The 12,500-nt window shown below is 38.8% G+C and overlaps 1 protein-coding gene across 1 annotated transcript in view; it reads left to right on the forward strand.

Moving 5' to 3' along the window:
• LOC138008190 (uncharacterized) overlaps window positions 1–12,500 on the forward strand; it is a 109,702-nt gene that overhangs the window by 81,158 nt on the left and 16,044 nt on the right. The window contains exons 16-18 of the mRNA XM_068855422.1: window positions 3,331–3,714; window positions 5,582–5,962; window positions 7,182–7,583. Coding sequence (XP_068711523.1) covers window positions 3,331–3,714; window positions 5,582–5,962; window positions 7,182–7,583 — 1,167 coding nt within the window. The remainder of the gene's footprint in view (window positions 1–3,330; window positions 3,715–5,581; window positions 5,963–7,181; window positions 7,584–12,500) is intronic.

The following is a 12,500-nucleotide window of genomic DNA, read 5'->3' on the forward strand; positions in this document are numbered from 1 at the left end:
CCGGACTTTAAGCAAGACCAGCAGTCTCCCTTCTCTCTTAGGAGTGCTATTTTATCGCTTGTGGGTTTTGATAAGTAGTCTCTGCAATCTTCTGTTGAATTTTTTGCATCATCCTTGATCAAGCATCTCCTCTGCGTCGTTTTTTGACTTTTAAAATCCGTTTCATCCTTGGCTATGGTATGATGAATTACGGCTTTCGATGGTACTTATGGTGCTCTCAGTGAGACATTATCATATTCAATTGCTCCTCGCGCTGGTTCTGTAAAAACTTGAGAAGAGATGAAAATTTATCGGTTTTGTTCACAGTGCTATTTTCTGCGCTAACTATTTCGGCCCATTTTCGTCGTATGTCTGGGGGCAACTATTTCTCTATGATGCTTACTGAGCTCGTGGTTGTTATTTCTGCTTCCAAACCCAATCGTCTCAGGTCTCTGTAACCGTCTTCTATGATTTCAACAAATTCAGTGAATCTCTTTTCTTCTCCATCTCTGATCATTCTGGTTCTACGTATTCCGTCGATAATGACGTCTGCACTTTTGAAGGGTCTCCGTATTTCTCGTCTAATCTTTTCCACATTTCTGTGGCGTCGTCGTCGATGCCTTTGCCGAATAAATGTAACGACTGAGAGAAGATCGCAATAAATCGATGCAAAGGCTGAACTAGTAAACGTAGCATAGGATTTCACTAAGCGACAAAACAGCTCGGAGTCAGAATTCCATATTATCTGCGGTACTTTACCTGTAACAATGAGTTTCAGAAGGAAAGTGCTTTTAAGTAGCAACAATAAAAGCAAGGTGACACACGCTTTTAAGTCGCATTTCCCTCCATATTTATTAATATTCACGAACAAATTTTGACCAGAAAAAAAAAAACATCGTGACAATTAACGTCCGAATAATCGATGTTTGACTGTGCATATTTATGTATAAATTTAATAGGAACATTATTGATTCATCATTGCGTTATCAACATAAACTGGTATGTAAAGAAACAAATAGTCCAGGTTGTGATTCAATTTCGTTTAACTTTTTATCTAAGTTTATCAAGAATAATGCTCAGTATTTTTGTCATGCAATCGTCTTTTAGTTTTTCCGATATAAAATTCATTGCAGTCTCAACAGGCAGCTCTACATAAAACCTTAGCCATTTGGCCACGACCCTAAGTCTGTCCTTGTAAGGAAAGAAAGATTTAATGCAACGAGTGCTTTGAAAAATTATTCTAAGGAAAAGTTAATAGTCTGAGTAAATTACTCTACTCTAATTACTCGAAAAAAAAAAATCTCTGTGTCACCGGTGTTTGCGTATTATTCCTGATAAAACTGAGAATATTTAGGACATTTTTTACCTGACTGTTTTATATTGGGTATCCAAACAATTTGTCCCTGATTTTGAAAAACAATTGGTTGGCCTTAACTCCTGGAACAATCTCGGTTTCAGTAATTACTGTGCAACTCACACAACTAGATAACTAGATCGACAGAATTAATGAACAATAAATAATGAACAATAAACAAGAGTTCCAGCAGGAGATTTGTTAGTCTTCTTTGAGCGATTCATATCCACAGCCTATGTTATAGTTGTAAGTTTCAAGGAGTCTCGGGAAAGCAATTAAATCAAAATTTAATATTTTTCTGCGCCAACATCATGCAGCCGTTCAGTTGGGTTTCAGGCACGAAATTCCATACTTTCGTATGTCATCCATCTGATCTTCCACGATTAGGACTCACGATAAGGATTGATTTTCAATTAACATCGGACTCGGATCGAAGAAAGTCGCAAACATATTAAAGGAACAACAATGTAGCAAACAGACTTGCCAAATCCTGTTGCAGGTTTAACAAAACCATCATTACCGCTAACGACTGCATGAATGGCTTGAAGTTTTTCCTCCTTAGGCACAAAGGTAAAGTGGCATTTCGTAAACGCGAAGGCAATTGCCTCAAGAAACTTGGCGTTATAATTTCCTTTCAAATTATCCCCATGTATCCAGTGTAAAAGCGCTCGGAATAAACTATGCCCAAATAAGGAATCTTTTTCCAAATAATGTTTTTTGCCCCAGATTTGGGGGAAAAGATGGCGTCATTCCGAGCATGCGCCTGCAAGTAATACAGGACTCTCTCTTTTCCCGCCTGGGTTCCAGGCCCATTTTCAGGGCGGGGTAAGAGGGAGTCCCGGAACAGGACTCGGTTAGTAGCTTTTTTAATGAGGGTATAGCAACCGTGTCGGACTGAATAGTGTGCGTAACGCTGCTATGCGATGTCTCAAATACTGCTTGCGTGGTGTCACGCTTCAATAGAGCCTTTTCTCAGTCTGTCATTTCTGTCATTCGTTCAATTTCCGCGCGCTCTTTCCTTGTTGATTCTTGGCGTACAATGTCCTCGCGCGCACTGTTTACTTCTCTAATTACGTTTTGTACATATTTGATCTTGTATGCCGTTGCTTCTGCGAACAGTTCTTGTAATTCTAAGATCCATGGTTGCGCCGCTTCTTGTTCTTCATCAGTTAAGAACATGGCGTACAAATCATGCTTACCTTCCACTATGTCCCATGCCTCGGTGAGCTCTAGGTAGTTACCTTCAACGATTTCGCGTTCTCGATTCGCGTCTATTGATTTAAGGAGTTCATTTCTTTCCCTTGTGAATCTTGCTTTGGCTGTACGCCGTATGCTTTTGGCTTCGTCTGCCATCTCTGTGCTAGCCGTCCCGGTTTTCGGAGTTACCGTTGGGATTCAAATATTTCGTCGCTCGCGATCGTTTCACTGTTATCAAACCTTTTATTCCGGTGCATGTAAGGGATGTTACATCAATGGAAATTGTGCGGTTCGAATCCTAATAAGAAAATTACACGATCATGAAATATACAGAAAATAGAGTGTACAAGAAACGATTCATATTTACCCAGTGACTCGCTCAGGTTTACAACCAACGAAAAATGGTTTTACATTAGTATTATGTCGTCATGATGACGTGTCCCTTTAGTGAACTGATTATATATTAATCAGGTAGTTAAGAACATAACTTTTCAACGAAACATATAACACCTTCCTTGGTGAAATGAATGGTCTTCTCTTCTTTCAGTTTTTATGGGCATTTTTTATTGGCATTTGAATGTAGAACTGAGAAATTAACATAGGCCGATTGTGGTTATCAAACTATAGAAAATCAAAGTTTGTATTTAAGTTTTTATAAGTATCTATGCCCACTGACTACACTATCCTGATTTGTGTTGCGAAGTGTATTCAGGCTTCTTGTTGAAGTTACTAATTGTTTCATTCATCGGAGATTATTTCTTTTGTTAAAAGGTAATAATTTATTTACTTTGCTATTTTAGAGTTTTCAAAGCAACATCTTTTGAATGGAACGGATGGAATCGTCTCAGTTTCAACATATTACTATGAATGCATTTATCAACATTACAGCTGGCAGATCGAAGCGAAGAAAGGAGAAAAAGTCAAGTTAGTGATTCAATCCATGTACATTTCATGGTGGAACGAACCATGCACTCTTGTTTACTTGGAAATTCAAAATGGAACCTACGCAGATGGCAAACCGAGTTCAAGAATGTGTGGTTCTCTCTTATCTGGCATTGTAACATTTTACTCGCACGAAGGTCAGAGCCTAGAAGTGGTGGTTGCAAACACGGACCTTTATAGGAGATGGTTCCACTTCACAGCTACTTACACAGTTATTAGTTACAACGACACTGTGTCCAATGGTAAGCACACTCAAGGGAAGCTGCAGAGTCAATAGTGATCAGCAGTTGAAAATACCTTCTTGTAGGTTTTTGTGCGGGTCGTGCAAGAATCGAGGATAGTATTAAAATGTTGTATAAATAATCTTCACCTAGAAATAAGCCGGGCACAGAACAGATTCCGCAACATGGAGCCACAAAATAGTCACCAATAACAAACCGTTTGCTGTGATTTGTCACTGGAGATTTTAAGCAACGGCGACGGCTGCGTCAACCGTAGCAAATTATTGATTCAAATTAAAAAATAATAGTGCTGCCTGTGCGACACACATTCTAATGCATTTCTTTGTCGCACTCTACAAAAGAACAACGTAAACAAACCATTATTAGGCCTTACCACATAATATTTAAGCTACCGTTCATTTTCTATCTTTACGTGAAAACTGTTCCTACGAATCCAGTTGCAGGATAATTCGCCCGTATTCTCCAAAGTGAATAGGAGAGAGTAATTGCGATAGCGCTTACTTTTATTGCGAATTTGGGTTTTCGTAGACGTTGCCCTGGTCGTTGCTTAAACAACCTACTCACAACTGAGTCTGAGACGTCGTGATGACTGTCGCTGATAGTTGATTTGAATGTACCTGTTTTTTCTTTTCTTGACTACTATCACATAAAGCACTCGCCAGGTGCCCTTGTTGTCCGATTTTACAGCGTCTTATTTTTTTTGTTTCCATTTTTTCATGATGCAAACGATTGTTGTACTTGTTATGATACGATCAGTTTAATTTCTGAGAATGGAATTTGAAAGAATTTGTTTAAATAGTTTTTTTTGTTGATCAACGTGAGCAACCTTTTTAACGACCACAGGTTACGTTTTTATTTGTTTTTTTCCCAAAAGAAAACAGGTATAGTTTTTGTCAGGAGGGATTCCGTTTTTGCAAACGTTGGCCGGTAGCACTTATATTTGAACAGACTTAACTAATTAGAGTGTAATGTGAAGTGCTAAGTATATATCTAACACATATAAACCATGTGAGCGTTAGTACTACTAATTACACTCAAATTAGTTAGGTCTGTTCAAATGTAAGTGCTACACGGCCAACGTTTGCAAAAACGAAATCCTTCCTTGTACATGTACATGTTCATTGCTGTGACTTTAACATCGTCAGTTTCCACGGTCTGCTCCTGTCTGACCTTGTAGCTCACTCGGTAGAGCAGCGGTGATCTAACCGGAAGGTCGTGGGTTCAATTCCCACCCTGGTCAGTTTTTCTCTGTCCTTGTGTGGGGCCATTTCCATTAGTATGGCTAAGGCTTACGTGGCTTATATGGGGTAGATATATACTTAGCACTTCACATTACACTCTAAATGGTTTATATCAAACGACTTTTTAATGACCCTACCAATGCCATGATACTATTCGCTACTTTCAGTTTGTGAATCTCGTGCTGCTTATTATTGAGTAAAAATAATCTTTTACTTTAATGTCGCGAGAAAACATTACCCCAGCGCTAACCTTTAGACTCTGTTTTGGTCTTAGGAAAAGTTCTGTCCCTTTCACGATCAAAATTTTATGTTTACTACGTATTTGAAAATGGCACTTGCCCGGCTGTTCGAACATTTACGACTTCAAGTGCTATTAAGACTATGAAGACGTCGGTTAAATTCGTCTTGCTCGCGAAAAATCAGTCACGCAAAAAGCGCACCTCTTAGTAATTAGCATCTACCTTGAAGAAAGTGGACGATCAAGAGCTCCTTTAAACTTAGAACTCCAATGAATATCCAATCCTCCAGATTCGAGAAACAAAATGGCGATGTGACAGTTATGTCTTTCTGCAGCCCAATTCGGACAATAATCCTTAAAATATTATATGTCTAAAAATTTGTTTCAGAATGTTTCAACTACGGATTTCTAAACGAGTCCAACCGAGCAATGACTTATGTTAACCGCAGCATTGGTAACCTGTGCGATTCCGCGTTGTCTGGTTGGTATCGATTTAGCGGAGAGGCTGGAACTCAGATGGCAGATTCTTGTCGAAAGATGTATCACTGCAACACAGACTCACCAGGCTGGCTCAATGGCACGCATCCTACAGTGGCTGAGGGGATTGTTCAACGAAAAGTCTGTTTTTTGCAGCACTTGAATGGGACTGACTGCTGCTCCTTTTCAAAGGACATCAGTGTCCGCAACTGTGGAGAGTTTTATGTTTACCGCCTTGATCCACCCAGGTGTAACTCACGTTACTGCGGCAATGGACTGCCACAAGCACCAGGTTAGAAAGCTTTTTGTCAAATTTTCTCAGCTGCTAGACTAACGTACCATGGAATTTTTTTTTTTCCATTGGGCTTAAACAATAGCAGATGTTCTGTCTTTCCATTGGTCAGGCTTGATTAATCCGTTTCGCGTGAGATTAAAAAAAACTCCAAAATCAACAGTGGAATCACAATTTGCACCTTTTCTGAACATTGCGGCCCTTTAGCCACTGCTGACAGGTTCACGGGATGATAGTTAATGCGTGGAGATGGTTATGAAACTCGACGATTTCCTTTGTTTCATGTTTTTGTCCGTATTTTTGGCCTTGACCCTGCACAAAACGCACCTTTTTTCGAGAAGATAACCAATACTTCGATCAAATTATGCTCAACTAATTTGGAAACCCGTAGGAAGCGAAAATAAAGGATTGTGCAGGGTCACGGTCAATTCAACACCGATTGCGACAACATTGTTGTCGCTTTTAACGGGTGTAAAGTTTCATAACCATTCCCTCGATGAACTATGACCGGATCAACCCTCGGGGTTTTAAAATAACTGAGGAGAAAGTGATAACTTTGAAATTCGATCCACAAATGGTTGGACGTTTGAGTCTCTCCTCGGTCACATCTCGCAACCTTTGTTCCTGGTGGTACTGTACTTTAGCCCAATACCCACTGTACTAGTTCCCTAAAAAATAGGCTCGAAGGACGTACATGAATCCAGAACGAAACAGGTCTATTTTAAGTGTTTACGATGTGTTCAAAGCTTTTTCTCGGATGCCAACACACGAGCCTCGAAATTGAACAGGAATGCCTTTCCCAGGAGGAAATAGGAGGGACTTGAAAAAAAGCCACCGTCAGATATGACAGCCATGCTTTCAAAATGGATTTAATTACCTTCGAAAACTAAAGTCGTCTTTACATTCTTGACTTTGCAAAAACAAGGGTGAACTTGAGGAGGTGAATAAATGCGAGTTTTCGGAGAACTCTCACATTCCTTGTTACTTATCGTTATAAAATATGTTGGGACACTTTTCGCGAAGAGCTAAGATAGAGTTTTTGCTGTTGTGGTATATCTATGTCAACCAGCATGTTATTTAAATTCGCTGGATGGGCTTTTGATCAAACGACACCTTGGAAACAAAATACTATTTTGCCAGGACCCGTATTACCAGTATTGTCCTCATTCCAAGTTGCATTGCAATGAGTTTTAATAATTCCTTTTCAAATTGTCGTCAGAATGTTCAAACTACAAATTCGTCAATGACTCGAGTGTATCAGCAGCATACAGACTGGACGGGCTATCGGGTTATTCTTGCAAGGACTATTTCAAGCCTGGATGGCATCGGTTTGGCGGAGAGGCTGGAAACCAAATGGCTGACACTTGCGTTAAGATGTGTCATTGTGGTGCGCGGTATCCCGGCTGGCTAACTGGAGGACACCCCTCTGTGGAGGATGGTGCTGTCTTGCGTAAAGTGTGTTTCGTGGGAAATAACAGATGCTGTGATAGTTTTGTTTACATCAGTGTTCGCAACTGCAGTGGATTTTACGTTTATAATCTGACGTCCATACCATCAAGTCATTGCGCCTATGGATACTGCGCCAGCACCGGATTGGAAGAGCCAACAACCTCAACGACAGGTAAACGCTGTCCCCTTAAGTTTTTCATCATCATGGATATACAGTTCCTTGTCGTCCCAATAGAATAGGTGGGAAATCGTCGCCTCCTGGATTTCATAACCATATTTGTTACGGCGCTGTTGCAATTTTTCTAGCAACTTGTCTCGCAACCTGTAAGAAGAAAGGTTGCACGAAACATTGCCTAATGTAACACACACCTTGCAACGACCTGGAACGAATTAGAACTGAGTTCTTCTTTCCGCAACGCTTACCGTATCGTTGCAACAATTTTGCAAGCATTGCGTAGTGTAACATCCGTCCTGCAACATGTGTCGCGAATGCTTGCGTCGTCGGCCAATGAAAATGTTCCCTCTACCTCATGTGAGCATCGGGATCACTACGCATGCGCACAACCAGGCACGTTAAAATAGTGTGGCCACACGAGGCCCAAAATTGGTAAACAGTACACAAAAAAGTGCAGCTCCTCCTGCAGAGAAGAATGAGTTAATAAGAAACCCCTGTGTGGGCGTTTACTCTCTGCTCTATAGGTGGCTGATAGAATTTCAATCAAACTTCAACTTTCAGGGAAGTATCGTTTAATTTTTAATTCCATCAGTCATCTACCACCGAGATTGCCTAAGATTTTAAAGTCATGTGGTCACTCTAGCCCGAATCAAAACCCAGAAAATTGGAAGAAAGATGTTGATTTTATTTGCTTCCAGCATGGACATAATTCATGAAAATGCGTCCGTAAACAGAAACAAATGGGAAAGTAAGAAAAACTGTCAGTATACTTTACCGTGGGTTATGGAAAACCCAGACGTTCCTTTCAACTTGTAGCGGAGATAATAGCATGCTCAGAACATTTGGACTTCCTGGAATTATGAATGGGCTTAACGATGATTGGTCTGCTTATTAAGAGTCTGGTACGCTCGGGGTACCAAGCTTACCTTTATGATGTTGTATTTTAATGTGTTTTACTTACCAACGTTGAAAGAAGTGGTTAGGCAATACAAAATGTGGAACGAAGTGAAATTTTGGTTCATACAAATGACATTCTACAATATATATATTCCACTGATTATAAGACAAGCAAATGATGTGGGGGAAAATCCAGGTCCTACAATATTTGAAGTAATCGATTTGACAAGAACAGTAAGTGCTGACTACAATCAAGGAAATGAAGTACTCTTTGGTGAAAATGCTGGTAAGCAACCAATATGTGTACCAATATCACTTACTGCTATTATCAAGGAAATGAAGTACTCTTTGGTGAAAATGCTGGTAAGCAATCAATATGTGTACCAATATCACTTACTGCTATTATTTACCATTATATAGAAGATATTAATTTATGGAGTTTTTCCACTTGAATAATATTTTGGTTACTGGAAATAACTTTTACAATACTATAAGAAAATTGTGCGGACAAATGATTATTTGCTCTTAACTGGCCTGGTGTCCCAGCCTTTTTCTCAATTTTTGACAAAGTGTGTATGATTACAATACAGCGAGTCATTAACAGGACGTTTGTTTCTAAAAAAAGGAACTCACAGAACTTGTTTTCTCAGCAGAATTACAATTGTTGTTTGTTAATTATTGGCATTAATGCTGTTGCAGTTTTTAAAAATTCACAACAAATTTCTGAAATTTTTGATTCTCATTCAAGGGATATACATGGAATGGCTCATTCATTTGGGACATACATTTTGATCAGCATTGAAAGACTTGAAAACCTGATTTCATATTTGCAACTCTCCTACTTACAAACATGCAGTTTTCCTTTTGAAATCAAGGGGTCTTAATTAGTGATACACAACCTGATGTAGAACATGTTCGTGAGAATTACCAACAGAAATGTTTATTCTTGAGTAATCAAAATAACCTAGAAGAACCTGTCACTTTGAAAAGAAAGTATTTGGATGAAAGATGCAAAGTAAACAAACGATTGATTGTTCGATGCGAATATGAAAAAAAATTTAAGGTTAAATGAAAGCCCAGAGATGAGGGAAAATAGGCTGGCACATCAACGTGAATACAAGAGGAAAATTCGTGCAATGAATTCCCTGAACTTAGAGAAAAGAGACTGGCAAATATCAGAAAGAGAAAATTGCAAATGAATCAGCATGAATATCAGAAAGAAAAAACTAAAATGAACCTCTTGAATGTCGAGAAAAGAGGCTGGCAAATAGACGTGAATGTGTGAAAAAAAAAATTGCAAATACAACCGTTGCTGTGTCTGAAGGTCCAATGTACATTTGTTCTTGTTGTGATCAGCTATGGTACAAACACAGTGTTACTACTGCTGAGAAACTAAGACTTTCTAATCCTAGTGTAATGGAATATTTACTGAGCAAACTGAGTGTTGATGATATGGAGTGGCTTTGTCAGTCTTGTTACAAACATTTACGAAAAACTAAAATACCACCCTGTGCAATTAAGAATGGAATGTCATTTCCAGTTAAACCTGACTTCTTTGACTTAAATGAATTGGAGTGCAGACTTCTAGCACCTAGATTAGCTTTTCAAAAGCTTATGCAAGCTCCAAGAGGATCAGTTTAAAATAAAAGAAATGTTGTAAATGTACATGCGGATGTTAACAGTACTGTCAATATGTTAGTGCGGTTGCCTCTAGAAAGTGCTTATCACAAGTTAATAATCTGCTGAGTGATGTAAATAATATTGGAGATGATGCTGAAATTGAAACTGAGCAATGTATTGATGATTGGATTGAAGACGATGCAGAAATTCCTGCAGGTGTAACTAATACTATGCTAACTGCCACAGATTTCCTTCAGGACAGTGAAAGAGAACAAGTTTATAGCATTGCCCGCAGAGAGGGCAGTACACCTTTAGTATATTTAGAGATAAGAGATAAATATTCTGAAGAATTAGCTTATCCAGAAATATTTATTGGTCAAAAAAGGCCAGAAAATGAAGAAAGACTAGTAAATGTTCACTACAGTGATACTTGCAAATTAGAATTAAGATGGTCAGATAGAAGAGCTGCTATGTGTGTGCAAATGAAAACTGCAGTTTCACAGGCGACAACACAAAATTTTTCAGACTTCATGGGTTTCATCACGAACTATCATGGGTTGTATGTGGCTTCTTTTTATTTATTTATTTATTTATTTGCAACACAACAATACAACAATGTACATAAAGAATAAAATCAACTAATGACAAAAAGCATACTACACAAGTCGCACGTACTAAAGTACATATATATATATATATACCGTAGAATGAAGAAATGAAACCCACCCTGTAAATCAACTGATTAATTGTGTCGAATGAAAAACATATAGTAAAGTAAACACACAAGGCAAAGATCAGCTGTTGCTACTCTGAGTTTCACGCCGGTTGGCGATCTTCAGGCAACTGCCAGTTGATCTTTGCCTTGTGTGTTTACTTTGTTTTTGCTCTACTTGTAATGGTATTGAGCGCTCTTCACCTTCACACCACACTATAAACTTGGTATATGTATATGTGATCTCTGTTGTAATTATTTGTTAGAAGCTGGTGAATTTTCAAGTTTTGCAACTGGCCGGTCGTATCAAATCAAACAAAACCTTGGATGCAATTCGACTGGAATTATTTACTTAGCCTCCTGCAACAAATGCAAAGTACAGTATGTTGGTTCGACTTCCAATGCATTTAAAGTCAGGTTCAGAAACCATAAATCTGACATGAAAAGAAACAAAAAATCGTGCGAGCTTGCCATTCATTTCAATAAATTTCCTCACAACCTTTCGGACTTTAATTTCATTGTCATTGAGAAGATAATGAACACTGATGGAGATTTAGATAACACTTTATTAAAGCGGGAGGGTTATTGGGCGGCACAATTGCGCACACTGCAGCCTTTTGGCCTCAATAAGCGCTGTGAATTCCGTTCAAAAAAACGGATCAATTTCAATGTTCCATAAAAAGGTTTTTTGTTTCCATTGTAGTCCCATCTAATTTGTAGTCGGTATTACATAAATAGATTGAATCACTTGCATAACTCTTGATTTTAGTATTACATCATTACTTTTGTTTTAGTGATTAAGCTTTAGTTTTGGCTTGTATTGTACCATACAATTTACTACTTAATTGTATTCCATTACAATAGCCATTGTTAGTCTTTCAGAGACTATATGGTCTCCACTGCTGTAATAATTAGGTCATTTTATCCTTAGATTTTTAACTTTTACTCTATTTTAAAAAAATTTTAACTGACGAAGGCCGAAGGGCCGAAACGTTTTTATTAAATTTCCTGGACCTTCGAGAAGTTTTGTCTTCCTCTCCAGTTTATATGCAACTTTAAATACTAACTGAGGAGACAACGTGCATCCTTTTGGATCCTTCTGTTGGGAGTTTATCGTTTGGTCAACCATTACAGATATTCAAGCGATATATATATATATATATATATATAGACTCAGTTAAGTAGATCCCTTGAGCCAACAACGTACACACCCCCAGGAGGATCACAAATGGATTCAAAGTCCAAGTCGAGGAGAAATTGAGAGAAAGTTACAGGAAACTCAACACTGGACAACTTCTGGGGAAAACTGTAATTGCCCTGAGCGGGATTTGAACCCACGTCCCCAAGATCACTAGTCGGGTGTGATGACCACTACACTATCAGGACAACCATGCCGGCAACATGGCTGATTGATCACTTAGTGTGTGGCATTTACGTGGGACTCCCTAATGGGCCAGTTTTCTATGTGATACGCTGGATCAACATGTGATTCACAGGCGGACAAGGGTAATTAATTCAAAGAGTCAGTTAAGTAGATCCCTTGAGCCAACAACGTATCACCCCCAGGAGGATCACAAATGGATTCACAGTCCAAGTTGAGGAGAAATTGAGAGAAAGTTACAGGAAACTCAACACTGGACAACTTCTGGGGAAAACTGTAATTGCCCTGAGCGGGATTTGAACCC

This window comes from Montipora foliosa, chromosome 6 (assembly GCF_036669935.1).
Source record: "Montipora foliosa isolate CH-2021 chromosome 6, ASM3666993v2, whole genome shotgun sequence".
Classification (NCBI taxonomy): Eukaryota; Metazoa; Cnidaria; class Anthozoa; order Scleractinia; family Acroporidae; genus Montipora; species Montipora foliosa.